This window comes from Aquila chrysaetos, chromosome 4 (genome assembly GCF_900496995.4).
Source record: "Aquila chrysaetos chrysaetos chromosome 4, bAquChr1.4, whole genome shotgun sequence".
NCBI lineage: Eukaryota > Metazoa > Chordata > Aves > Accipitriformes > Accipitridae > Aquila > Aquila chrysaetos.
Window position 1 is genome coordinate 48,190,791 of NC_044007.1, and position 25,837 is coordinate 48,216,627.

General features: G+C 40.8%; 2 protein-coding genes across 4 annotated transcripts in view; both read right to left on the reverse strand.

Moving 5' to 3' along the window:
• Window positions 1-9,423, reverse strand: part of MEP1B (meprin A subunit beta) — a 30,656-nt gene extending 21,233 nt beyond the window's left edge. Inside the window, exons 1-4 of the mRNA XM_041123214.1 lie at window positions 8,829-9,423; window positions 1,041-1,059; window positions 805-855; window positions 658-701 (exon numbers count right to left, since the gene is read on the reverse strand). Coding sequence (XP_040979148.1) covers window positions 658-701; window positions 805-855; window positions 1,041-1,059; window positions 8,829-8,843 — 129 coding nt within the window. The 5' untranslated portion in view covers window positions 8,844-9,423. The remainder of the gene's footprint in view (window positions 1-657; window positions 702-804; window positions 856-1,040; window positions 1,060-8,828) is intronic.
• A 4,906-nt stretch (window positions 9,424-14,329) lies between these two features.
• Window positions 14,330-25,210, reverse strand: RNF138 (ring finger protein 138). 3 transcript variants are annotated; one of them, XM_030012289.2, is made up of 7 exons: window positions 24,558-25,210; window positions 23,428-23,593; window positions 21,787-21,902; window positions 20,216-20,284; window positions 19,485-19,590; window positions 18,566-18,639; window positions 14,330-17,066 (listed from the first exon to the last, which is right to left on the reverse strand). In XM_030012289.2, the coding sequence occupies exons 1-6, from the start codon at window positions 24,665-24,667 to the stop codon at window positions 18,601-18,603; spliced, it is 606 nt and encodes a 201-aa protein (XP_029868149.1). In that variant the 5' UTR covers window positions 24,668-25,210; the 3' UTR covers window positions 14,330-17,066; window positions 18,566-18,600. The 3 variants fall into 3 exon arrangements, with proteins under 3 accessions (XP_029868149.1, XP_029868148.1, XP_029868147.1); XM_030012288.2 differs by having other exon boundaries at window positions 18,566-18,673; window positions 20,216-20,281; window positions 24,558-25,209; XM_030012287.2 differs by having other exon boundaries at window positions 16,899-17,066; window positions 18,566-18,673; window positions 24,558-25,206.
• Window positions 25,211-25,837: the final 627 nt, after the last annotated feature.

Consider the following 25,837-nt stretch of genomic DNA (forward strand, 5'->3'; position numbering starts at 1 on the left):
CAAGTGCTGTCCTTGCTTCCACTGATATGCTCAGGCCAAAGCAATTCACCAAAAGGGAGAGTAAAACACTACCGACTTTCAGGGGTACAAGACACTTCAGGGGTTTCTACTAGATATTTTTGAAATGCAACTTGCTATGTAAATATATATTTTTTTTAATTGATCAGGTAGGGATACTGGACAGATGATTTAAAATGTGGTATTACCGATCTAATTTTTCCATTGGTTTTAGTGAATCTACTTATATAATGAAGGTTTTGCAGCACTGGTCTGTAAATTGAATTGGCTTATAATAAATATTATACAGATAAATGAAGAATTTTTTATATAAACTTGTCCGGATGATGATCAGTGCTGCTGAATGTCTTAAAAGTTCAAATATAAAAAACATAGTAAAGGAAACAAGAAGCTAATAATACTGATCTAATAGCTAAACCGTCCTTATTTTAGGTAATGTTTCTGCAAATGCACCCAACTCCTTCACTGTCTGTGACATTTTGTAGAAATCCATCCCCAAACATTTTCAGTCTATTGGTACATAAACGGCATTTATTGTTAGTAGGAGCGGGATGCATCAATCATTTCCATGCCAGTGATACTTTACACTGCATAAGTCAATGATACATTTATGGTTTTATATTTTATATTTGAACTCACCCCGTCAAGTTTGATGTCTCCCTCAAAAAGGTCTAGTCCTAAAGCTAAAGGGAAGAGGAGATTAACATGCAATTATTGTATTGATCTGTGGCTACCGTAACGAAAATCTCCAAAAAAAATTAAAAGAGAATCTGAATTTTAAAAAACCTTCATTGATGTCAAAGATGTCTTGATCAATTCCTCCATCTACATCTATTTCTGAAAAATAGAAAGACAAGTGAGGTAGGACATTAGCCCTTGCTGTTATCTTTATGAAGTGTGAAAATTAATGCAATAACAATAACAGTAATTATAAATCTGTGTCTGTCCTAGCGATGTTTATGAGCAGCTGGTTTTGTTGACTGCCTCCCGCGCATACAAATAGATCTCTAAACAGAACTCACCAGTTGTCTCTGGAGCAGGCTGGGGAAGGGGAAGAAAAAAAGATATTATTAGAAAGGCACATAATGAAATGCAGCTCGCGTTACTCTCTCAACAGTATTAGAGACGCGATTTAAGCTCAACTGACAGCACTTAGCGCATGGCTTTGCATTGGATTGACTGGACCCACTGCCTCCTCATTTGACTGGAAATGTTTATTTGCTTATGTGTCAGCTTTGTGTCCTCCCCACTTCAGGCTGCCCAACAAGTAAGTCGCCCAATACTGCCTCTGTGAAGTTTTCACAACCGTTTTTCTCTCACAGCTCAGGCAGTGCTGAATGGTCCTTCACAAACGGGGAAAAAAGAGCCTATTATTTCTATGAAATCAAGAATTGCTACCAGTCAGGAGCTTTACAGAACCTACGGAAGTTATGCTTAACTTCCCATTGTAAAGCTGAAGATGGGGGAATAGAATGAGTGGTCTGGCATCATGCAGCAAGTCTTTGAAGGACTGGGTACAGAGCCCAGGTCACCTCAGCCCCAGTCCAGTGCCTTAGCTGGACTCCGTTTACCTAAGCAATACCAACTCAAAGACTCTTTCTGCAACGTGTAAAATCCACAGACCATAGTGAGATATAATGAGATACACATAGCACATTTTTCCTTGCCATAACATGCCTACAGAATATAATCTATACTCTTTTATTCGACTAGACACTTCATTTTGGACTGGCTTGGTATACTTGACATAACACTACACAACTGTTTCTCACGCAGCGAGTAAAATCATGAACAGCCTCTCTAAGCAGTTGTTGCTGGGTGGCTTTTCCTATTTCTCACCAGAAGTCTTGCATTCGTATGTTTGAAAAGAAGTTCACAAACTGAAGGTAAAAAACACCCTTAAATTCTGAGCTCTGGCAATATAGGTTACAGACAGAGCAAATGGTAAGACATAACAGCAATTCTGCAAAGCAGGATGGGATTTTTACTTTTATTTTTACTATAGTTCCCACTCCCTGACTGTTCTTCTTTCTCCATATAAATAATTTGTTATCTTTTGTACATGCAGTTTTGCATGCAGGACTTACTTTTCCAGTGTGATAAGCATCTGCAACCTCCAATAGAAGCAATGAACAGTACAAGATCAGAATGTCGAAAAACGGCAAAACTCAAGTCCATGCAGACCACAAGAATATTAATTGTGGTAATTTCTACCATCTGTATGTTGGATAAGAAAATAGTATGGCCAGAATATTCAAGAAAGATTCAAATGTACGTGTTCTTCTAGACCTGACTTTTGGCACATAATGATAGGAACAATTTCAAGGGCAAATATTTTGTGGGCCCTAAAACTGTCAGCATTCATATAAAAACTTTAACCAAATGCAGGAAAAAAACCCAACTTCAATAAAATTTCTTCATTTGGAAAAGGTTCAGAAAGAAAGCTTTGAAAATGTCAGAATGTCCCGTTTCAGCTTTTTAATGAAAGATTCATTTTCAATCTGAAATGACTGTCTTGTGAAAACTTCAGCAAATGGCAGAAAAAAATATCGTAAATACAAAAGCCTGAAATCTCATTTTATCATTTTGATTCACCTGAACTAAAATTAATTCAAACTTCACAGTTTTTGTCAGATTTTGATCATTTACTCTGATTGCCTAAGAGGGGAAAACCATTTTTTGCCTAAGCAAGTGGAGGCTATAATTTATAGGTTTAAGAGAGATAATGCCTAATTGGTATGAGCTGGCATAATCAAATGCTTAATATCTAAACGTTATATAAACAGGCAAAGTTTTTAATCAACTACTTCTTCTGCTTCTTGATTGTCTTCATGAAAACTACCACCCACATATGTCCTTGCCCAGTCTAAAGGCAGGATTTTGACCCTGAAGTGTTGGTTACAAAAACTTTTGAGTAGAATTTGTTTCCTGACCCAATTTCTCCTGAAACAACCCTGTTTCAGTACTTACTTCCCAGGTTTAGGTTGTTTCAATATACTTGGTAGATTTTAAGATACCTGACTCTTAAAAACCCGGTGTCGTTGTGGAAAAGTGACCAAGTTGATTGAAAAACTGTTTCCAGACTTGGGCAGATGCAAATGCTGAAGGATTGGTTTTGATCTCACATTTCACTGAGTTAACTGGTATTATTCAGGTTTACGTTGCTACATGACAAATATGGATGGGGACTTCAGAAAAAAGAATAAGTATATAACTGTATACAGATACAGTTTAATAAACCAAAATATCTTTTCCAAACAAATCATCCATAAATCTGCAGTGTCAATAGACTCCTCTTACATTCTGAAGTTTTATTGCATGTATATCCTCTCATTACCTTTCGTTATCACTGGATATGCATAAGACAGTATCCAGACCACGTATTCAAGTTTTGAAATGAAAGTGCAGCTTGTAAAACAAGCTGAAAGCACACAGGCAAAGTGTGTAACACACATTTTGAAGACTTCATTTGCTTTTAAACTCCCACTCTCACACAGATTTCTAGCTATATGTGGAAGAAAAAAATTACAAGTAAAGCTTGCAATATTCAAAGATTAAAATCACATTATCGTCTTTTCTGTTAAAGACTGTTGATGGAGGAGAAGAATCATACCTATATATGCTGAATCCTCTTATAACCATTAATGGAGAGTAAAATGTTTCTACGGTCTCAATAATTATTAACTACAATGTACCCATATCGACTAATCAGAAAGCATAACTGTGCTAAAGGTAAAAACTGGCTAGCTCGTGGAAAAGCTCCTCTATCAGCAGCAAAAGCTCACAAACCAAAATCAATGTAGCTAAGTCCAGCAGCATTTTTGGTGCACAAACCAAAATGTGAGACCATGACTGGAGAATACCAAATTCAGCAATCTACTGAAATACAGGTTGGTCCTCAGTGTCTGAAAACTGTCACTGAACATTTTACACTGAAGGAATCCTTTCACCACTCCTTCCCACTTCCTTCTCAACAAAACTAGGTCTTCAGTCCTGTGAATCTCAACAGCAAAATACTCAGTTTCAAAAGGAGTATCTCTGTGTACGAGTATTACTCATTTGAGTAGTAACGGCTTCCATCTCAATACCAGCCTGACAACTGAGACCTACATGATGCATTCCTAGTCTCTAAAAGGTTTGTAAATAAACAACAGATTCACACTCACACACTGAGGAAGGTTGTATTACTTGCGGTATACCAAAGAGGAATCTAATTTAGTCTAAGCAATGCTACCTTTAAATCTACACACACACAAAAATCTGAACATTTATAATATTAGTCCCTAACTTTGGCAAACAACATGGTTTATGTGAATTAAGTTACATTAAAGGTTGGTCAAACCATGGCTTGTGAGCACATTTAACTGGTAAATAATTCAAGTGCATCTTGAACATGTGGGAAACAACTCATCTATTTTAGTCACATAAAAACAAGGTAAGTATACTCACTCAGTAATCAGTGGAGAAAACAATGAGTAATTGCGTACATAATTTAGCTGTCCCTGAAATAGGTATGGCACCACCATGATGCGCTGGCATCTCCAGAAGATGATCCACCTCACCTAGCTTGGACAGCTATTCAAGGATGTAATAAATCACCCGATGAAAATTTCCCTGCCTCACCATGGACTTCAGATGGAGTATAGCCAACAAGTTTAGATGAGACACCCTAACTTATCAGTGTTTTCTCCAGACTATGTAACTTTTAGTACTGGCATCCAGAAATACAAAAGAAGCTCTTCCTGGCCATAAGGCACATGAAAATGAAATAATTAGCCCTGGTGATTAGAAGCCCCTCTCTCACGCAGGAGCTGGTTATTACCAGTCAGTGCGATGTGTGATAACTTGTAGATGTTAGTACCAGCCTTCATCACCTACTACATGCTTTAACAAAGCCTGCAGAGGAATCTAAACAAGGCTGAGACTTGAGTTTCAAAAAGGTTGGGAATAGAGGAACTGGTAGTCGTGATGGGCAGCAGAAATACAAGAGAAATGTGGGTTGGGGTAGTGGGGGATATAGGAACACTATGGGAAAGTTGGGGACATGAGGTTGAGCTCTTGACTTCGGGAGATGTATGATCATGTGTTAGTGGAGAGGAAGGGGATATGACTGTCACAGTGAGATACTGGAGCTGGATTCATAGAATCAGACAGTTAAGTTGGATAACATAAAATAGATAACGTTACTCCACTCAAATAATATCACAATAAGTAATATCTTACTCTATAGATTACCGTGAAGCTATGAACAGCTGAAATGAGCTTTCAACAACCTATTGGTTTTTGTTCTCCAAACTAATTATATTGTGTATCACCAAAATTCCTGGCCTCTGCAATAAATTATCACAAGATGAGCAAAATGCTACACTTCACTACAAAAGACAGGAAATAAAAAACCTCAACTGTTACTTTTTTGGCATTAAATAGTTCAGCTGGATTGGAGGAACAGTCATTTACAAGTATATCCAGTGGCTAAAAAGGCATCAATTTCATTATCAAATATTTTGTATTAGAGCAAAAAAAATCATATTTACATTCAAATATGGAGTAGCAAAATAAATTTTAATACTTATCTTGGTTCTAACCCCAGACTTGCTATTCTGATAACGTTACTTCAAATACTAGTGGAAATTTTTATTAGATGAGGAATGCAAGATAAGCTCTTCCCATGTATAGCCAGGCCTATTAAAAATAGCAGCACTAAGACCCCAAGGAAACAGAAATCTTTCTCTTTCTTCCATGCAGATGACAACAAAATTCTTATTTTGCAAAAGCAATATACATAAGTCTTTTCCTCTCAAATTCATCTTAAGTTGCATTGCTTACTTGATCATATAAAGAATATGCATTCTTTGTTTTCTTACCTGACTCCAGACCACCTGAAGAAGAAGCAAAGTTAGGAGTGCAGGCACAGAAAACCAGACCATGTTGTTCTTCAGTCAGCAGTTGCAAGGACAGAATTTCAGACCAACTTGGTATTTAAGATAGTAAGTATCATAAATCAAAACCTTTGTCCTCTCATCAACAATTAACTTACCTACTTTTTCTTGGCCAGTAAGCGAAGTCCATCATTACTCTAGTATGATAACTAACATATACTTTAACTATTTTTAAGCATTGCTGTGAGAAAAAATATTGGACACAAATTGACACACAGGATGAAATGGACACAAGAAAATGGAAATGCAGAGGAAACAGACACGTTAAAATACAGGAAATTGCATTTAAACATAAGAAAACTTTTTTTATTCTAAGGGTTTTTAAGCACTGGCACAGGTTGCCCAGAGATGTTGTGGAGTCTCCATCCTTGCAGACAGTCAAAACCCAACCACAGTCCTGAGCAACCTGCTGCAGATGATCCTGCTGCAAGCAGGGGGATTGGACCAAGCGATCTCCAGAGGTGCCTTCCCACCTCAACCATCCTGTGATTCAGTGAATAAAGCTGACTAAAACCTTTTGAACAACTGAAAGCCAGCAAGACTCTTGGCAGGTAAGACATTCATGTATTAATAAATATGTATTTTTGGACAGAAAGTGAAAATGAGAAATGCGTGCACATAAAAAAAAAAAATCTGTCAGCAACATAATTTCAGTACCTTGCTTTTAGAAAAGGCAATGCCATTTCTATTGTTGATAAATGTGAAACACTGTACTTTAACTCAAATAACGGTATTCTTCGGGATTATTTATACAAATTAATTTTTAAAATGTCAGTACTATTGTACTATCACCACTGTCTGTGACTCTTTGGAATTTTAGTTTCTTCCAACTTCAGCCATCTCTTGTACTTACTAGCTGCCAGAGAGTGCTGAAATTGCCACAGTTTCTTCTTACACTTAAACTGAAGGTACTTGTGTTAATTGTATGAACAGACTTGGCTAACCTTTTACTTTCCCAGACCAACAACCTGGTTAGGCCATCATAAAAACTAAAAATGGTATTTAGATTTTGTATTTTAAATACAGACTCCCAAGTGATTATATTAAAATTAATAATATTTCTCGTACTATTTCAAGTATCAGAGCTGATAAGAAAAAATGGGTTGATCCTAAGTAATGAGGACACCTGAGCAATTTCTAGCTGCTCAGATCCATGCTTATTTCATTGCTGATCCATTGAGAAGTAGCAGCTGTAGATATTGTTGCTCTCATAATGTTTTTTTCTACAAAAGTAACAGTAAGTATTGTAATCCTCTACCCACCAATAAAGATGGCGTCAATTGTTCTCAGAACAGTGATATCTAGAAGGTTGAACAGCTATTTTGTCAAGATCTCTTCTGCAAGTTCAGCAGTCCTTGAATTCTGCATGTTGTCATCTTCAGCTCCTGGGACATGATGGTAGTTCTCCTTTTGGAGGCTCTCTAGGTTAGATTGGCTATGACCACAGTAACAAGTACTTCCAACCAACTGGAACAGATCCGTACATTGAAACCTTTGGTGTCAAGAACTTGTCATCTATGCTGTACACATCTCAAAGGGGTTTACTTCAGGCTGGCTCTGATTTGATCCCAATGACTGGACATCAGTGGTGGCAACTGGACCGCATTAGGCAGGGATCTGAAGAACATATTCTGGTTTAGTTTCAAACCAAAGGAATTCAATTTGGACACTCCAAAACTGCTCTGTGATGTGAACTAAAGCATGGTAAGTGGGAATGATGATGATGATGCTTGCTTAAAAAATACACTCCTGATCAAAACTAAAAGATTAATGCAGCTGCACCCATTATTCCTTGATTATAGTACCTTACAAGTGTTTTCCTGAGATGGTGGAATATGATGAACTCAAAAGAAATAGCACATTTTTTGGTCTTACTACTTGGTGTTGGAAGAAAGCCTAAAAGCCTGTTTTTCTACTTCTTTGATCCCTTTCACATGCAAATAATCAAGACAATCTGCTCTCTGTTCCCACATCCCCACTTCTAAGATGCATCAACCAGCAGTGAGACCTCACACCAACCACTTCACAATAGGAGATAGGAGGATGACTGTCCTGTCACAAAGAAGGGCTGTATGAACCTCTGTGTCATGACCATCGCTGCTCCCAGGACTGGCTAAAAAGTGAGTTACCCAAAGAAAACATGAGAAGGTGTTGGAATTGACATATAGTGACACCAAACAAAGAAGTCACCAAAGTTATATGCTAACCCTGCATTGTAAAATACAGTCCCTGTACAAGTTTTTTCCTCCAATTCAGACTGCTTTTTAATTAAAACTCAGAGTTTTGACATCTCAACCAGTCATCTGGCGTAATAAAACAAGACGCAATGGAAAAATAAACAATACAGGAACAACAGAATGTCAGGACTTTTAAGATGGAAGTTCTTGGCATAAATTTCAGTGTCACCCATGAAGTAGCTAAATGGGTTTTTAATACATGTTGAGGAGAAAGTAATAAATAGATGGGCAGTCTTAAGGAAGTTTTTTTTCTATCTAATCATGGAAGATCTTTTCTACAGACCTTATCTACTTTTGTGACCAGGTTCTCTACAATAACAAACATCTTGCTTTATCACTGACTTACTGTCTATGTTCAGGCAACATACCTACCCCTTATTTTCCTTAAGGGTTTTGCTACATGACTCCTTGCATTTTTCTTTGAAGATGAAAAGCACTATAGCCATATCATACTTCTAAGACCAAGGCCCACAGTAAGAAATAACCCAGTATTACTGGAGATTAATTAATAAAGGATAGTGCAACACATTTGAATAGATGGTGTGCATTTTCAGATGTACAAAAAGAATGACAGTCTTAGATTATGTGTTTATTCTACCGTTACCAGGGCATATAACAGCCAAAGGTAACTCACGTCCTTTCTTGACATGGTCAGGGACCTGTGGAATTCAAGGATGTTATTTCCATTACCATTTTGATCTGCAGGTAGAGTCCACCAGTGTCCTGACTACAAGCTCTGTGTTTGAGGAAAAGTAAAAACATTAAATGCAAAGCAGAAGGAGCAGGTCTTTAACTGGTTGATTGCTTTTTCCTTTCTTGCAATTCTTTGCCTTGAGCATGTTTCACAACTTTTATGGGTGCTAAGCTATCTAATGAGCCCTGAGTAACTATAAGAGACACCTGCAAAATCTGAGCTTTTGCCAGTCAATTGCATTTCTTTCCCCATAGACCCACATGCTCCCACTAGAAGCAACAAAAAGGAAAGACATCAGAACTTGATGTGGAGCTTGCTGCAGATCTATTGCAGTGACCGCTTGGATCTCCTGCTGAGGTCACTTTGCTAGCACCAGACAGATGGGGAGCACTGCGGAGCAGACGGCGTGTTCCTTTGGACAGGCACCATCTCTTTATGCCTGCCCAGTAGCACTGCTGCCGGTGGGCGCTACTGCAGCACAGGTAATAATAATACTGCAGTGCTTATCCCCTGCCTCACTGCAAAAGAAGGAACGTTCATCAGGCATTGTCCAATGCAGATGGGAAACATCACCTGCTTTAGCCTTCTTCATATAGCTACGTCTGCGGGTAGTAATCTGGGAAGAGACAGTAATGGGGGCAGAGAGATTGGTGAGAGAAAAATGAGTGAAATACAGGAAAGCAAGAATGCTCTTTTTAAAAGCCAAAGGCACCTAATTTCAAAATGCAATATCAGCTAACTACAGAGAACCATAAAAACAATTGAAAATAGCTCTATACGGACAGTGATTTTCTAGCATTTTTGGTAGGTAGTTTCATATTTGAACAGTTTTGTTGATCTTCTGTATTTCAGCACAGATGCTTTGATAATTTTGCTATCAGTATACTGCTCAGCAAACAATGGTGATTCACAGTTGCTTGTTGACCTTTGGGTGGAACCTGACTGATCATAAGTTTCAGTGTCAACTTCAAGTGATAGGAATTCATTAAATTATCTTGAAAGGTGCCAGCTTGTAGAGCATGATGTACCCCACCTAGCAGTGCTTATAGACCAAACATTAAAGAGTAGGAAGATATTCAAATGGTCTGTTATTCTTCGATAGTGGATTGTTCCTTGGCCTGCCTCAAGCTTCCTGCATTATCTTGCACAAATTCATTTCACTTTTTCAGTTAACCTCCTAAATGGGGCTAACACTGCGATAGTGTCTCCTTGGCTGATGAGGCAAAAGCACCAACGAAGATAAGAGTTGTCAGATGAACCTGCAAGATAAGAGACCCGCAATCAAATCCAAAATGTTTCAAGTTGCAGTATTTCAAGTTAGGAAATTCTGCTGTTTACAAACCTAGCAGGTGTCACATGGAATCTAATACAAGAAAGTGAAAATTACAACAGATATCAAATACAAGTGCTCCATCTTCTTGAAGAGGGGCAAACTAGACATGTTTGCTTTGATTAAGAGTTATCGAGAAAACGAAACAGACTTTCCGTTTCCTCGCACTGCTTAGCTACAGGTAAATGAAAGAGCAAGGTTAAAAAGCAAGCAGCAGAAGCTTGGGTGTATGACATCATTGCATCCCTTCCTGCCCACTGCCACTTCAGACGTGTACTTCAACCATTGCCTTTTCTTTGTGTGCGAAGACAATCCTTTGCAAATTAAATAATTACTCACACAGGATTACACCTCTCCCCCTTTCACGGGAATCGGAATCGCGTCTGACGCGTTTTCACGCAAACCTATTCTACGGCGACTGTGAATCCGACCCCAGTGCGAAACAACCTGTGAGCGGTACGCGGCTACTGAAGTGGCCGTAGCTGGCCACTGAGTACCATGCGGCGACAGAAGCGTACTCCAGGGACGCCTCGCCCTCGCCGAGGCGACCGAGCGTGAGCCTTCGCCGGCAGAATTTCTCTCCTGGTGCCAGAGGCCCGCAGCAAGCCCGAACCGTTGCGCGCCCAGCCAGAGAGCGAGCTGGAAGACCTAAGCAATGCGAAGGGAGGTCGAAGCGTACCTGTGCGCGGCGCCAGGCAGACCTCCTCACCGCAGCGGCCGGGACGTGGAATCGGCCAGATCGCCGACACGCGTGCGGTGCGTGAGGCGGGGGGGGGGGGGAGTCGCAGCGCAGCCTCGGCCCCGCCGCGGGCGCCCGGGGCAGGCGGAGTGCGGCGGTCCTCAGCTGCCCCCCGGCGACTCCTGCGCGCACTGCAACGCCCCGCTTTTACCGGCGACCTCCGAAGAACGCCTCCGGGGAGGGAAAGGTCTGGCGAGGAAACGGGGCGTGCCTGAAGGCCTTACGGTGTTCGCTCGGGAGCTTCCCGGAGCGCAGTCCCGGGGGAGCACAGCTGGCTTGCCGCAGGGGAGAAGGCCCACGAGTGAATCTGTAAGCTTGAGGTTTCAAAGGAAGCTAGAAGTATTCTTTCTGCGGGTTTGGACGACCCCAGCCACTCCCTTCACCCCTAAAACAAACACGTGAAAGAGTTACGACGTTCTGTGAAACATCTGCATAGAAATCCCGTATCTAAAAGCGTCTCGGAGTACAACTACTTTCTGAATTAGCATCCTTGAATACTATACTTACTCAGAGACATCCCAAGAATATTCAGTGCCCTCTTGTGGTTTGAATTGTGAAAGAAGAAACGTTCCTAAAAGAAACTACTGAAGTTTGAACAGTCTCACAACTGAGGTGGCACACAGATCGCACCTTCTGTGACGCTAGTGCCACAACAGTTACCCTGGAGAAAAGAAGCCACCATCTTTCTGCTGTCTTCTGTCCATACCTGCAAAACCAGAGAACCTAATACAAGGCTGTCTGAAAAACAAGTGCCCATTACTATTAAAGAACCGGTCTGCATGAGAGGTTTTTGATTTTAAACATCATCCTAACCTCTCCAATCCAAAATAAGACCCCACCCCCCCCCTAGAGAAAACAACAAAGTAAATGCTTTAAAGAGCATTTAAAAGCAATAAAATCTGACCGGTAAGACTTTCAGAATCTTTCAAACTGCAAACACATTCCGAGAAATAGAAACTCTTCCAGCCATAGAAGTCAACAAGGCAGGTGAACTCTGGAAATTATTGATGCTAAGCTTCTTAGTTACTGTATTTACCCAAGGTCCACATCAGCCCCAAAATATTGAGGCCACGGCCAGAGAAGCTTATAAAACATACAGAATATGAAACAAACTTAGTAGCTAAGTAATATAATCTTAGCTATTTAATTGTCAATTACTGTAAAAGAAAGCCGAGTGGGAGGGAAACAAATGGTGTAAACTTACAACAATTGCTGTAGGGAAATACATAGAGAGGAAACACGTGGTGAGGCACTGGAACAGGTTGCCCAGAGAAGTTGTGGATGCCCCATCCCTGGAAGTGTTCCAGGCCAGGTTGGATGGGGCTTTGAGCAACCTGGTCTAGTGGAAGGTGTCCCTGCCTGTGGCAGGGGGGGTTGGAACTAGGTGGTCTTTGAAGGTCCCTTTCAACCCAAACCATTCCATGTTTCTATGAAAAAAAGAGAGACAGAAACACAGAGTAGAGAAAATGTGTAAAGTAATGGTGAGGAGCACTTTTCTCAGTGACCAAGCATCCTCATAAGCTTAAGCAAGTTCATAAAAACAGTACTCTGTCACTAAGCCCTGGGAAATGACCTGCAGCTTCATGGAGCTGAGGAATGCATCCTAAACATATATAGAGGATTTAAGGCAGAGATTTAAAATGGAATTAGATGCTTTCCACAGAATGTATTTGGCAGCGACGAATTCTGCCCCCCCCCCCCGGCCATTTCCTAATGGAGGGGGGAGAGAAAATGTTACAGATAGAATAAGGCTGGTTAGGGCTGGAAAACGAAGAGGTGAAAACTGGTCCTATCCAAACCAGACCTACAGTTTGAGGAGAGTAAGAAACAGTACAGACCTACTTTACTCATGAGGGGGGAAAAAAAGTCCATGCTTTGACCCTAGTAAGAGTCTGGTAATTCACTGGGAAGTGGCAATTTTAACATTATTGAAAAGCCTTCTCATAGTAGAGGCCCTGAATTTTGTCTCCTGTGTTTTCAAACATACCCACAACAGCACACAAAAGAAACCTGATACCTAGGGCAAGTTTAAATGTACACTGTACGGAGAACAGACTATGTACTGTTTGTGCCCTTTCATTGCTAGTTTCTCCAATTCTAAAAGAAACCTGAAGATGCTTTTGTCAGATATTCTTGTAGCTTTGCTTGCCTGCAACAAAACAACCTTGGCTGCCAGGTTCTGCAGTCATTTCACAAATGGCACAGTGTTTACAAGGTATAGCAAAGTGCACATCTCTTAAGAGCATCCATGAATTAGAGTGTCTGTTTCAGCACAAAACAAATGATATAAAAAATACACTAGCCATACTCTTTTATAGCAGAGTCCTCACTCATGTGTTTAAATCTCACTGGACTGAAAAGCCACATCTAAAAAGAGGGACCCAGGAACGCTTCCCAAATACAGAAAACCTTCTAGCCCTAACTACCTGTCAGAAGATGACCAGGGTGCACAGAAGTCCCCCTCTCTCCCTGGGAATGAAGCCCTGGCTTAGGACTGGAGCAGGACAGAGGGGAGCTCTACAGAGCTCACGTATCCTATAACCAACATACTGCCAATGAGAATTAAATACATTGAGTGCATTCTCTCTAAATCATGAAATATGCATTGCTGAGGGGAAAGAAAATCAAATGGAATCTCTAACAAAGGGCTTATAACCAGATTTAGGAGATACAGTGATTTATTTAGAGCTCAGAAAACTAGATTCGAAGGGGAAAGAACAATAAACTAATAAAAAGTAAATTTACACAATTGCTGTATTTCTATCATTCAAAACAAGACTTTAAGTCAATTTCATAACCGTATTATCCTCTGTATGTCCTTAGAATGTAAAAGCACAAGAAATAACCAAAGGGTTTTTCAGCTCAAAAATACAGGGCAGAAGGAGAAGTCATCTAGATGGCACCTTGCTGGTCCAATAATGTAACCAGCCCAAACTTACTGACAATTCTTTTCTCAGAAAACCATTAACTCTTCTTAGTAAATCTACCTTTAAATAAGGAGGTTTGCTATTGGCCCCGAGTGTTACATACCTCTTTCTCTCTCCCTTTAGGATGTTATTTCTCTATTAACATTACATGGGACAGCAACATACAAACACGGAAGGGAGAAAAGAAGCATGAAATAAGTTTTGGCCAACTATCATCTTTTCTGCTTCCTGGAAAGATCTTAAGATGTGATATAAGGTAACTTGTCAGCTCATGAATGGATCATGAGCCACAACTCATCCGTTCCAGCAGCATACACGCCATTCTAATCATTCGAAGTGTGAAGGCATACAACTGACCATGTACTTAAGTTTAGAAAGCATCCGAAAAGGAAGAAGTAGCATCAAGGGGACTGATCATCTTTATTATGCAACAAAACAACAAACAGAAAATAAAATACTTTAATAGGAGAAAAAATAGAAGGTACAATTCAAACCATAATATATAATATTGAAACCATACACAATGCAACATGAACATGAAAACATTGTTAAGCAGCAGTCTTCTAGTAAAGATTGCATGTTTCAAGTACAAGCATCACCCATCACAAATACACAGCTTTTTGTGCATGTCTGCATTTCAGTGAGAAAGATCATGACCAACAGCAGCATACTTAAATAGACTGCTTCATTTTCATTAAACACTTACCTAGTGAATGTATTGGATGCAATCTCTTCATATGAAAAGTATAAAATTTTAAGCAAGGCAGCACCTGCCAATACAGATTTTAATGTATGCAAATAGAGAGGATAAACATTTTGTAAGGTTTTTTATATTGCATTTATACACATTGGTTGCTTTAAAATGTGTATTCAAGTCTCTCAACATTTAGACATGACTAAAATGCTCAGCAACTATGCATCAAGTGACAACTAATTATTGCTATAGAAAAATTTGTTTCCCAGAGTTTTAAAATAGATGTCATTTCATTTGCAATTCTCAAGATATATTCAAGTAATAGAAATAACTAGTTCCAGTGTCCATGAAGCATTCTGAATCTGTATTGGCTGTAGGCATTTATTGCCAGATCATATAAATATTTTATTGAATCTAAAAAAGTTAACTAAACTTACATGTAACTATTAAATTCCTTAAGAAATGTATGCAGTAATAAAATCACCACGGTATGTGTTTTTATTTTAAAAAGCTAAAACTTTAGCATCAGGCTACCTTGAAATCCCTTTATGTCTAAGGGCGCTATTTCATAGTTGGCTTTATAGAGCAAAAGAGAGAGCAAAAATCTGAACAACCTTTTCAGTTGGATCAGTGAACCACTCCAAATCAGTATGTGGTCACACGAGCACTAGAGCTGAAAGATGAGTGAGAATACACAGACAAGAGTATGGGGGGCAAACAGGGAAGCTGGAGTACAAGATCAAGCATGGCCTCCTGTCAAAATACTGTATTAAGCCAGTAACAAAATGCAAGGCATGTTAAGTTGTATAAAAAGGATATAACCTTTAGACATTTCTGAAATAGCCAACTTCCTCTGTATTTTAGCCAGCTATGGCTTCAGTAATATTTGACACTCTTAAAAAATATAAGGTAGAAATGTCAAGTTACAGTGTATAGTGTTTTAGTTCCAACACTCAACATACTAGCATGAAAATTCAGTTCTGAAACCCATTACATTGCTGAATGAGGCATTTCAAACTTACCAGTTTTGGAATATGAAATATCCCAGTATTTAAAGAATAATCAAAACTTCTGTTTGGAGAGCAAATCGGAGCTAGGGCACAAGAAGCAGATTGTGCTTCGGCTGCACAACTGATATTATTACACATAAATCACTAACTAGACTAGGATAATTACAGGGGATGTTTTCCACCACATATACAATACCCATTACGAACAATAGTTTAACAATGGGTGATGGTGACACAGGATGAAGAGTTAGTCCTAAAAGGTATACATTCAGAACAGTCTCTATTTAAACCTCCAAAATGTAAGCTGTGCAGCTTTCTTTCCCCTTCTCCTAATTAGTATTAAATAAAAGACCTTACAGTTCTTTTAGAAATGGATTTTCCACTTAAATTCAAAATCGCATTATTGCTCTGTTTTCTCTGATTTTAATGACGGACTTGCTGGGAACATGGAAATCTAGAATAGGAACTCTTAAAATGTGTTGGTAACTATTTTAGAGCAAGTTTTTCTTCTCAACTGGATGCAGGAGATGTCCAAGTTTTAAACAGTCTTACCAAAATAAACAAGTTCATTTCTGAGTGTTGGTAGGTCTGAAGCCAATTAGTTCTCCAGTTACACAGCCTTCCATGAAAGACAGGACAAACCAAAACTTGAATTCCAAATGCAACAACAAAAGTTCTTAAAAAGCTCCAACAAAATGAAAAACTAGCTGGTCAGTCATATACCGAAAAAGTATACCTTTTGCATGTCATCTTGAATTGCTCAGAAAGTATGTCCTTAATAGTTGGGAGTACAGGGAAAACTCCTCACCCATTAGTAAGCAAGCATCCTATTTCAGTTATGCTCCAAAAAGGGAAAAAATAGATGTAACTATTCCTAGGCAATGGCATCATACTTTCTCAATGAAAGGTGAAAAAAACCTGCTCTGCATTGTTGATCTATAGAAAACAAATATTTTTAAGTTGTTGTTATTTTCATTCACATAGTAATGGTAAAAAACAAATCACAGCATCAAATAAAACCTTGTCCTTGGGCAGGAGGAGAAAAAAAATTATTATCTCATAGATATCTTAGCAGAGGACAGCTGAACTTAAAGAAACTCAACAGTGCAACAGAGCATCTTTGCATGCCTTTTTAAAGATACTTTCAAAGTTGGTTTTGGTGAATTAAAATATCTGACATTAATAAAAGAAACCATGTAATTAACAGAGTAGTAAAAGTCAGAGAAAATCAAGACAACGGTTTGAGTTTCAGCAAAATCATTTATGAAAAGTCCTTATGAGCGCGGAAAAAAGTTAAACCTGCAAAGTGGTTAATGAATACCATTTTTATTAATATACACTTCAAATCACCAACAGAATTAATGTAATTTTTCTCTCAAATAATCAGTAAGATGAAGGGGGGCTATACTTTAAAAGTTCACATGACAGGATTCTTGAACTGCATTTTGGTATTGGGCTTCTTCATCAAGCTGAAGATTCTAAACAAAATGAAAACATCATCAACATGGACAAATACTCAAGATGCACCATAGTCCTTAGTTTAATCATTCATTTTCCACATTTTTACAGAGGAATTGGCACCTAGATGAAGACTTTCCATCTTTATGTGTACTAGACAATTGTTCATGTTGCACAGTATCTTTTATTTAACCAAGTACCAAGAGAGACATGAGACAGGAGAAGAATCAGATGAGTGGGACAAGGCTCATTAAGCAGAAGGGTTCATCTTCTCTCCCTGGCTCAATTACATTACAGAATAGCCAGCTCAGAAAAGCTGACTGTGTCACACAAGTCTTATAACAGGGCTTCCAACCAGCCATAACATCCTCCATTAATAAAAACAGAATGCGATCCCCAGACAATAGTAATCATAGATTGTTGAGAATATACTGCTTAAAATGAGACAGCAAGCACGTATCACAAAAGATGGGTGGTTAGCCCTGCTACTTTTGAAGAGCTATCTTCCAAGTTGTTAATATGACAGAGTATATGGCATATTACACCTTTTTAGTGCAATTACACCAATTTAGTGCAATTTTTAGTGCAATAATATACCTTTTTAGTGCAATTCTGGCAGCTTCCCCAAATCAGAATTCCAATCACCAGTTTTACATCCTCAAACATGCAAGATGCACTCATGTTGAAGAACCCAATCCCCTGTATCAATCTCCTAGCTCTTCATGCCTTTGTCACAGATCACTCAACACAAGGAACAATACGCATCATCTTTGCCATCTTTAACCAGTGAGGCTGCCTATGCCTCAAATACTATGCTTGTCCCACACAAAGCTCAAGCAGTGTACCCCAAAGCCTGTCAAACTCTGTAGAAACTACAATACAAACTCTCCAGCTCTCTGACCCCACGTGCAGAACTAAGCTGGTTGGCTTGACTTATGCTTCACCCACTGACTACATCTGTGTATGTAGTCCTGCATCTACTCCAAGGTCACTTACTCAAAGTGAGCCTGAAAGAAGGCAACCAGAACGATGATTTAATGATGCATCTCTTTTTCACATTGCAGCCTCTCTCACAACATACTGGAAGAGAGGTTGTAGCAGGAATACCAACTAGTCATGCTGCACTTTGAGTCCTGAGAATTATGATTTAGCCATTTCTGCCATAAAAGGTCAAAAATGTCAATAAAACAGAGTAGCATCTATTTTATTTCCCCCAGAAACAGCAGTAATAAACTGTTCTGGAGGAACAAATAGTTCAGATCGAGAACACTAAACTAAAGACTCAAGTCATCAGTTTGGAGCAGAGCTTAACAGTTGACAACGCCTATTCCCAGTAGCACTTCAAGTTGATGATGGAAAGTTTAAGAACAGATAGACCTACTTCTGAGTTCTGTACAGAGCAGAAACATAGCATGTCCAGAGCACAAACAAGTTTGGTACAAATTTTTTATTGGGCATTTTTATTTATAGAAAAAAGTTACCATTTATTCCCCTACACATCAAAGAAGAAAAAGCTTACCACAAATTCTCCGTAGTCAAACCGGTGTCTTAGATTTAGATGGCTAACAAGATTTCTAGTAACCTGGTTAGTATCTGCCCAAGGAAGAGATACACAAATAGGACAGATCTGAATTTGGAGGGGAAGGGGAAAGAGAGAGAATTAAAAAAGAGTTACTGGCAATACAGAATACATTAAAGACATGTTCTACAGGAATAACTAGTCTATTACTCATCCACTACCAAAATACAGTAGAGATGTTCACATAAAATCATAGTTCTAAGTGTTCTTTTCCTCAATTGTGTAACACTCAAAAATTACATTTCAACTTGCCTAATTTCTTGAGTGTTTCCCTTAGGAGTGGAGGATTATCATGTCTGTCTGGCACTCTTTTTGTCAATTTCTGTTGTTTAAAATTTAGAAAAGAAAGCGATTACTGCATCCTACTTATTTTTTGGAAGAATTTTCATACAACTGAGATGATCAAGTAAGCCGAAAGAAAAAAATAACACACCCTATACAGATGAAAAGAATAGAAAACCAAACAGATTTTTCTCCTTCAGTCTGTTTGATTACATTAGATTACTTTTCAAGTAACTGTAAGTTTCACATGAAACAATAGTTAGGTTACAAATGGGATTCTATATAAACAGATCTGAATTGCTAAATGAATAAGTGTCAGGCTCAAAAACTGAGTTTGTTTCACATCAAGATAAATGGGACAGCTAAGTCAGAAATGCCTTAGAACCAACAAGAAGCTGCACAAGAAACATTTTCACATGAAAGTCACTCCTCAAGTTAAATGCCCTGCATTAAGTATCTTGTCTTTCTCAGTCCACAGTGATCTTCACAGATATAGAGTAGCTACTGCACATTTAAAATTATTCACATAATTGTAATGAAAGTAGCTTAAGAAGCATACATAAGCAACTCTACTTACTACAGGAACTATCTGATAAAGATGTCTATTATTACAGTGATCCAGCAAGCGTTGTCTGGTAAAATTGGCTTCCTGACACAGGGGGCATTTGAAGGTTGGGTGTCCACTGTAAGCAGAAATACACAGTATTAAACAGAACAGAGAGGTTTGGAAACAGTGTTACAGAAAACTTAATTCAACTGTTATCTTGTCATTATTCTCCCTTATTTTGGTAACAACAAAAAAACCCTACCTCATTGACATAGTAGCGGATCTAATGGAGTTCCAGTGCTACTTCCAAATTGCAATTTTAAAGCACATTTATTATTTCTATGTGTATTGGCTCTCTCTCGAACACAGGGGAAGCTTCCAGCAGCTTCTTACAGAAGCCACCCCTGTCACCCCCCCCCCCCCCCCCCGCGCTACCAAAACCTTGCCACACAAAGCCAATACAGTATGCCTAAATGCATTCTTCTGAGATTTGGACTTTAGAAAACTCTTCTGTTCCAATTGCAGCTGCACCCTGTTCTTACTTACTGGTAACATCTTTTAGTGCAAATCCTTCAGGAAAGTACTGAAAAAAACCAAATTCTAATGTATAGATGTAAATGTAGAAGAAATGACAGTGGGTTTTTTTAATGCAACTTGTTGTAGGTGTTTGTGTGGTGTTTTTTTTTTAAAGTTAGTAGAAGCTTGCACTATGACTGCCTGGATCTATTTTAATAGTAAGTATAGAAAAATAAGCAGCCTACCTTGTTTCTCCTTGAAGTATTTGATTATTAGCCATCTCGCCATTATCAGATATTGCATCATTCCTGCTACTTTAAAGGAAGTCAAGAAAAAAAAAAAGAAATTTGAGATTATTTTACTCCACTTTCAAAAGTTTTAAAAATTTAACAGTAACGGGGCGGGGGGGGGGGGGAGGAAATCCATTAAGTCCCATGAATTTCAAGGCAAAACATACAATGGCACATATTTTAACTCTCACAGCTTTTCCTTTGGATCAAGGTATGCCTCAGTATTCAGTTACCATGGTGACCCTTGGTGGAATACTACACAACTTTATAGGAAAGTGGTATATAGCGCAACAAACATTTAGCCAACAAGAATGGTAATGGAGATTACAGCCAAGTAGCTCAAAAAGCATTATGAACTACATGAATGTAAGACAGGTAGCATTTTCTAAGCTTTTTTACTTAGGACCATGTAAATAGGCATTTAACTGTCATGTGTTTACACAGATAATTCACAACTTTAAACTACAGCAAGATAAATTTTCTTACACTGAGCACAAAATAAATTATTTCCTAAAGTAAGAGTGACAGACAGGAATATTTTAGAAAGTAAATTTAACCATATCTGCACCTCTAGCTAAGCCAGATGAACTGCTCAGACATGCTGATCATCCTAAGAACATGAATATTTGCGGTCACAAATCTGGTCACAGTCCATTTTTTATACTTCTGTAATATTATAAACACAGGTATTCTACTGTGGCATAGTCAATAAACAGTGATATAACAACATCCAGACACTTCGGTGAAACACTGCTGCAGCTGGTTCTGGTAACAGCTTAAAATTCTACTTTCAATATACTGATGGGTTGAAAACCAAACACAGAGAAGTTCAGACTGCTGAAAATAGATGTCAAAAGAATGTAAATAAAGGACAGGCTATATATAATAAAGCCCTATGAAACTAATATGTAAAAAAAAGTCTTCAAAAATAAGCAAAAATCCCCAACCAAACCAAATACATCAGTGAGAAGGTATGAAAAAGAAAGTTCTTTAGCTTTACTGCCTGAAAACAAATGGTAAGTGTCATTTGTATTTTATGGTGTGTACCATACTGGAGTTCCTTATATGTTTTGTAAGAGATCAGTTCAAAAGAAATTCAATCAGAAAGCAAAAGCTTGCACAGCAATGTTTTGAAACAGGATACTCACTAAAACAGACTTAGGAAAGGGGAGGGGGGGAATAAAGAGAGAAGGGAACTTCCCTGAGGCTAAATATTATGAAATATGTTACAAAGTAAACTGCTCAAATGCTGTCAAGGCAAGAAAAGCAAGCTACAAATACTATACACTTTTTAGGAGAGTCCCTAGAAGACATTCCAAACCATTATGCAGAGAGGTTTTCTTCTGTATGCTAAGAGTAAAGAAAAAGACCTGGAAAAACTGTCATTTTTTTGAAGCACAAAAATATGGACAATGATTATTGTAAAAAGAAGGCATGCCCTGGAAAAAAAAAAAACAACAACACTTTCCTGGGGCGGGGAGAGGGAAGAAGAAGATGCATTGTTATACATAAAACACCCTGATTACCTGTTCCCTGTCGAATCCTGGGAAATCTGTAAGTTTGGAATAATAGAAGAAACACCATATTCATCCTGATACTTCTTACACGTTTTATAATGCTGTCTCATCCACGAAAATCTAACCTGTAAATGAAATGCCAAATTATTGAAATTATACTAAACAATCCGGGGATAGAAGGAAGAGATAATTCTGCCAACAGAAAGCAGTGCATGCAGGAATTATATAGACATCATATGCAGCAGAAACCAGAACTTGTGTCTCCCCTCTCAGAATGAACACTTTCTTCCCCGACAGGAGATCTTCAATCATTTTTCCATAGAGCCTCTGTCACTCTGTGAGACTGGAGAACATTCCCGCTCCCCAAACCCCCAACATCCTGGCATCTGAGAGCTCTCTCAGGGGTGAAAGATGCAAGTAAACTCCATTTAAGTGAAACAGAGTCACAGGAACTACACCTCCCATATCCAGGATCAATAACTGATGAGCTATGACAGAGACAGGCCATGAGGACGGGATAAGTACCACCGCTCCTTCAGTCTTCTCTGGCCTGCTGTTACCTTGTGCAGAGCAAAATCTTTTTGCGTTAGGTGTGTTCTGAGAATACATAACTTTTCTCTTTGGGGGTGGAGGTGGGGAACAGGTGAATGAACACCAACTTAAGGCTGCCTATCCATCTTAAATGCAAGCTAAGACGATTGAGTTGCTCTAGATTTATCAGAAGACAGCTGTGCTGGACATGCCCTAAATCAGAATTTCAGGTCCAACAGCACTATCAGAAAGTGCTCACAGGTTTAGAGGCTGAACAAGAACACATCTCACACGCCTGTGCCTAAATTCCATTAAAGTTCTTCTGGGGATCCATTTTGGTTCTTCCTTCCAGTTTACCAACTTGCTATTCTCTCTTTCTCTCAGCTTTTCATCCTAATGAATCACGTGGAACAAAACAAGCAGCTCAGCTTTCCACTAGTGCTAATCTTCACATTGGCAGAACTAAGTCCCAGGTGAAATGAAACAAACATGAAGACGACCCGGATTTGATGTAAACAAAATGTGTGGATGGAATCCTGCATTCATTTATACCAGAAGAGAGATTACTCTTGACTTCAGTGGGGGTCAAGATTTCACCCAATGTTCTGAAAATAATGACCCCTATACAAAGGGAATGAAGGGAACGTAAACAGACTGGGGGGGGGGGGGGGGGGGGGGGGGGAATTACATATGATTGTATGTACACCGAGAATAATCAACCCGTATTTTGGGGCTTTATATGAAATTTTACAGTAGGTCTAAGCACTTTCATTTCCATAGTGAAAGTTTCTGAGGTTTTCCATATATCTGCAACTTTCATTTTCAGTTGTCTAACTTTTCTTTTGCCAGTTTTATAGCTATATCCAGTTTTTGCATTGTTTAGGGAAGAACTGGCACTCCACCTAAAAAGTCCTTATAGACAATACAAGATCCTCTTTCAGTTTACACATTAGGCATGCCTAGCAGGCACTGCATGCCTAGTATATGCAGATGCCATACCAAGCTAAGTTCAAACTGCTATAGGCTCTTTAGCTCCAAGACAAGAATGACACACAGTAAAAGTGTGTGTGGTCAAAAATAAGAAAAATTTATCCAACTTCTTGTAAAGTTTTACTCTACCTGCTTCTCACAGCATCTACAGCCCCCAGAAGCTTTCTTCATACTGTTTTCAACATCTAGAGCCCTTTTGGGATATGTTCTTTCTTTTTTAGTCACGCTCCCCCGGCAGAGAGGACAATGTGTTCCACTTTCTCTGATAGCTGTCAAGAAGCACTTCCTGCAAAACCTAAATTAAAAAGTTACCACAAACACAGGTTAGCAAAGTGAAGAGAGTAAGATGCTTTGTCCTTGAAGAGAGCTGGGTGATTATTGGGAAAAAGAAGATATATATCTGAGTAATAGTCTACTGAATACAAATCTTTATAAATATAAGCAAAATGACGTAACGGTGCTTACAAAGAAGTATACGGAAATTAAGGGAGCTTGGCAATGCACTTTAGGTAAAGATCTTACTATTTACTGACTAGTATTCCCGAGCTGTACACCGGATTGATCATTAATGAGATATTAAATGGTGCAGCAGGCACGTGACATTGGAAAATCTTATCAGGGTAATTCCTGTTTATTGTCCTTAAGTGGAGCCAAGAACACTGCAAAGCTTCATTTAGCACGCGTTTCCAAAGAGCTTTTGCAGCTCGCTCTCTTTCTTTCCTCGCACACCAACCGCCAAAGCTATTTGCTTTTCTGCAAAGTAGTACTTTGTAATTAAGTGTTCCTCCGAAAAAACGCAGAACGGATGAACTGAAAAGAGAGAGCAGCTAGGCTATGGTCCTTGCTCGAAAACGAACAGGAAACTCTGAAGTTAAAAAACGCGGGTTAGGTTAGATGTGCAAGATGTCTTCACCGGCCGTCAAACTCGATCCGACAACCGGGGGCTTGCTTCAAGCGGTGGCTTTCCTAACTGACCGGTCCTCGCTCGCTACAAAAGAAAGAGGCGAGGGGAGGCTGGGGCAGCACTTCGCACGCAAGCAAGCCTTCACGCCGGCGCTCGGCGGCGGCTCCTCAGCCCCCGGGGCGGCGGGTGGTAACGAGCTCCGCGGCTCCCGCTGCGCGGCCGGCTACAGGCCGAGGGTCTGTGCGCTTTGCCGGGGGCGGGGGGGGCCGAGAAGTAGAAGGCAGAGAACCGGAGGCGGCGAGGGAAAGGCTTGTGAAGGGGGCGGGGGGGCGGCGCGGCAGGGAGGAATACCCACACGTGCTGGCAGTTCGCGGTCCTCACGGGCGTCTTGAACACCTCCTGGCAGACGGGACAGTAAAAATCATCCTCGCTGAAACACGCCGCCGCCGCGCCTCCCTCGGCCATGGCAACACGTCAGGGCCTCTCCGTGAGGATCGGGGACGAGAAACAAGCCCCGCCCTGGCGAGCTGAGCTGATCTGAGCTCCCCTCCGCTGCCGCGGGGGGCCGCCGGGCAGCCGCGGGACACGGCGCGGGGCGGCGGGCGCCGGGGGTCCGGGAGAAGATGGCGGGCGGGCGGGCACCTGGCACCAGGTGGGCGGCCGGGCTGCGGCTGCAGGCGGCGGGGGAGCGGGCCCGGCCTGCGCGCCGCACGCCCCGCCCCACCCGCCCCCCCTTCCTTCCCGGCCCGGGAAGCGCCCCCGCCCCGCGCTCTACCTGGCGGTGCCCGGGGCGGGAGCCGCCGGGGCGGGTGCCGCCTCCCAGCGGCCCAGCCGCAGCTCCGGCCGGGCTCCCGGCGGTACCCACGCCCCACCGCCGCTCTCCCCGGCGGGCAGGGGCGGAACCGGGGCCTGGGTTTCCATGGCGATCGCCTCCCGGCCCGGCGGGGCCGCTATGACACGGCGGGGCCGGCCTCCGCTCCGCCCTGCCCAGGAGGCTTCCCCGCTCCGCCTACCGCTCTGCGCCCGCCCCGCCGCCCTCCTGGGGCCCGCGGGTGCAGGCGCCGGGGGCCGCGGCGCCACCGCCGCCGGGTGGGGCCGAGGGCCCGGCGCCGGCGGTGGCGGGGGGCGCTGGCCCGCGGTGGCGGCAGACGATCCCACCCCTCAGCGTGTGCCCGCTAGGGGGCGCCGCAGTGCCCGCCGGGGGCCGGCCCCCGGCCCAGGCCCGGCATCGGGGGGAAGCGTTTGCAGCCGCCTTCTGCACAGAAAGGGCAATGGTGAAACCCTTTCTGCGCCGTTTTTTCCTCTATTTATAGGTCGACTGAGGCTGGCTGTAATTTTACGCAGTCGTTTTAGTGGTATGAGTAATATTTGGGCCAGGATTTCTGCCTCCTGAACGATACTGACAAAATCTCTAATTCAGCAGCACGACACCGCGCGTTTATTCCAGAATGAGGAATTATAAGAATATCATTATAGAGAAATAGTAATGCCAACAAATTTCTCCGGGTGGAGAAGACTTTGGACCTGTCAAGCGCATCTAGCACTGACCTCCTTTGAACATCACTCTTGGCAGGTAAACAACACACAAAATACTGGCTAGACTTTAAAAACAAATGGATTTATAGAGATTATATT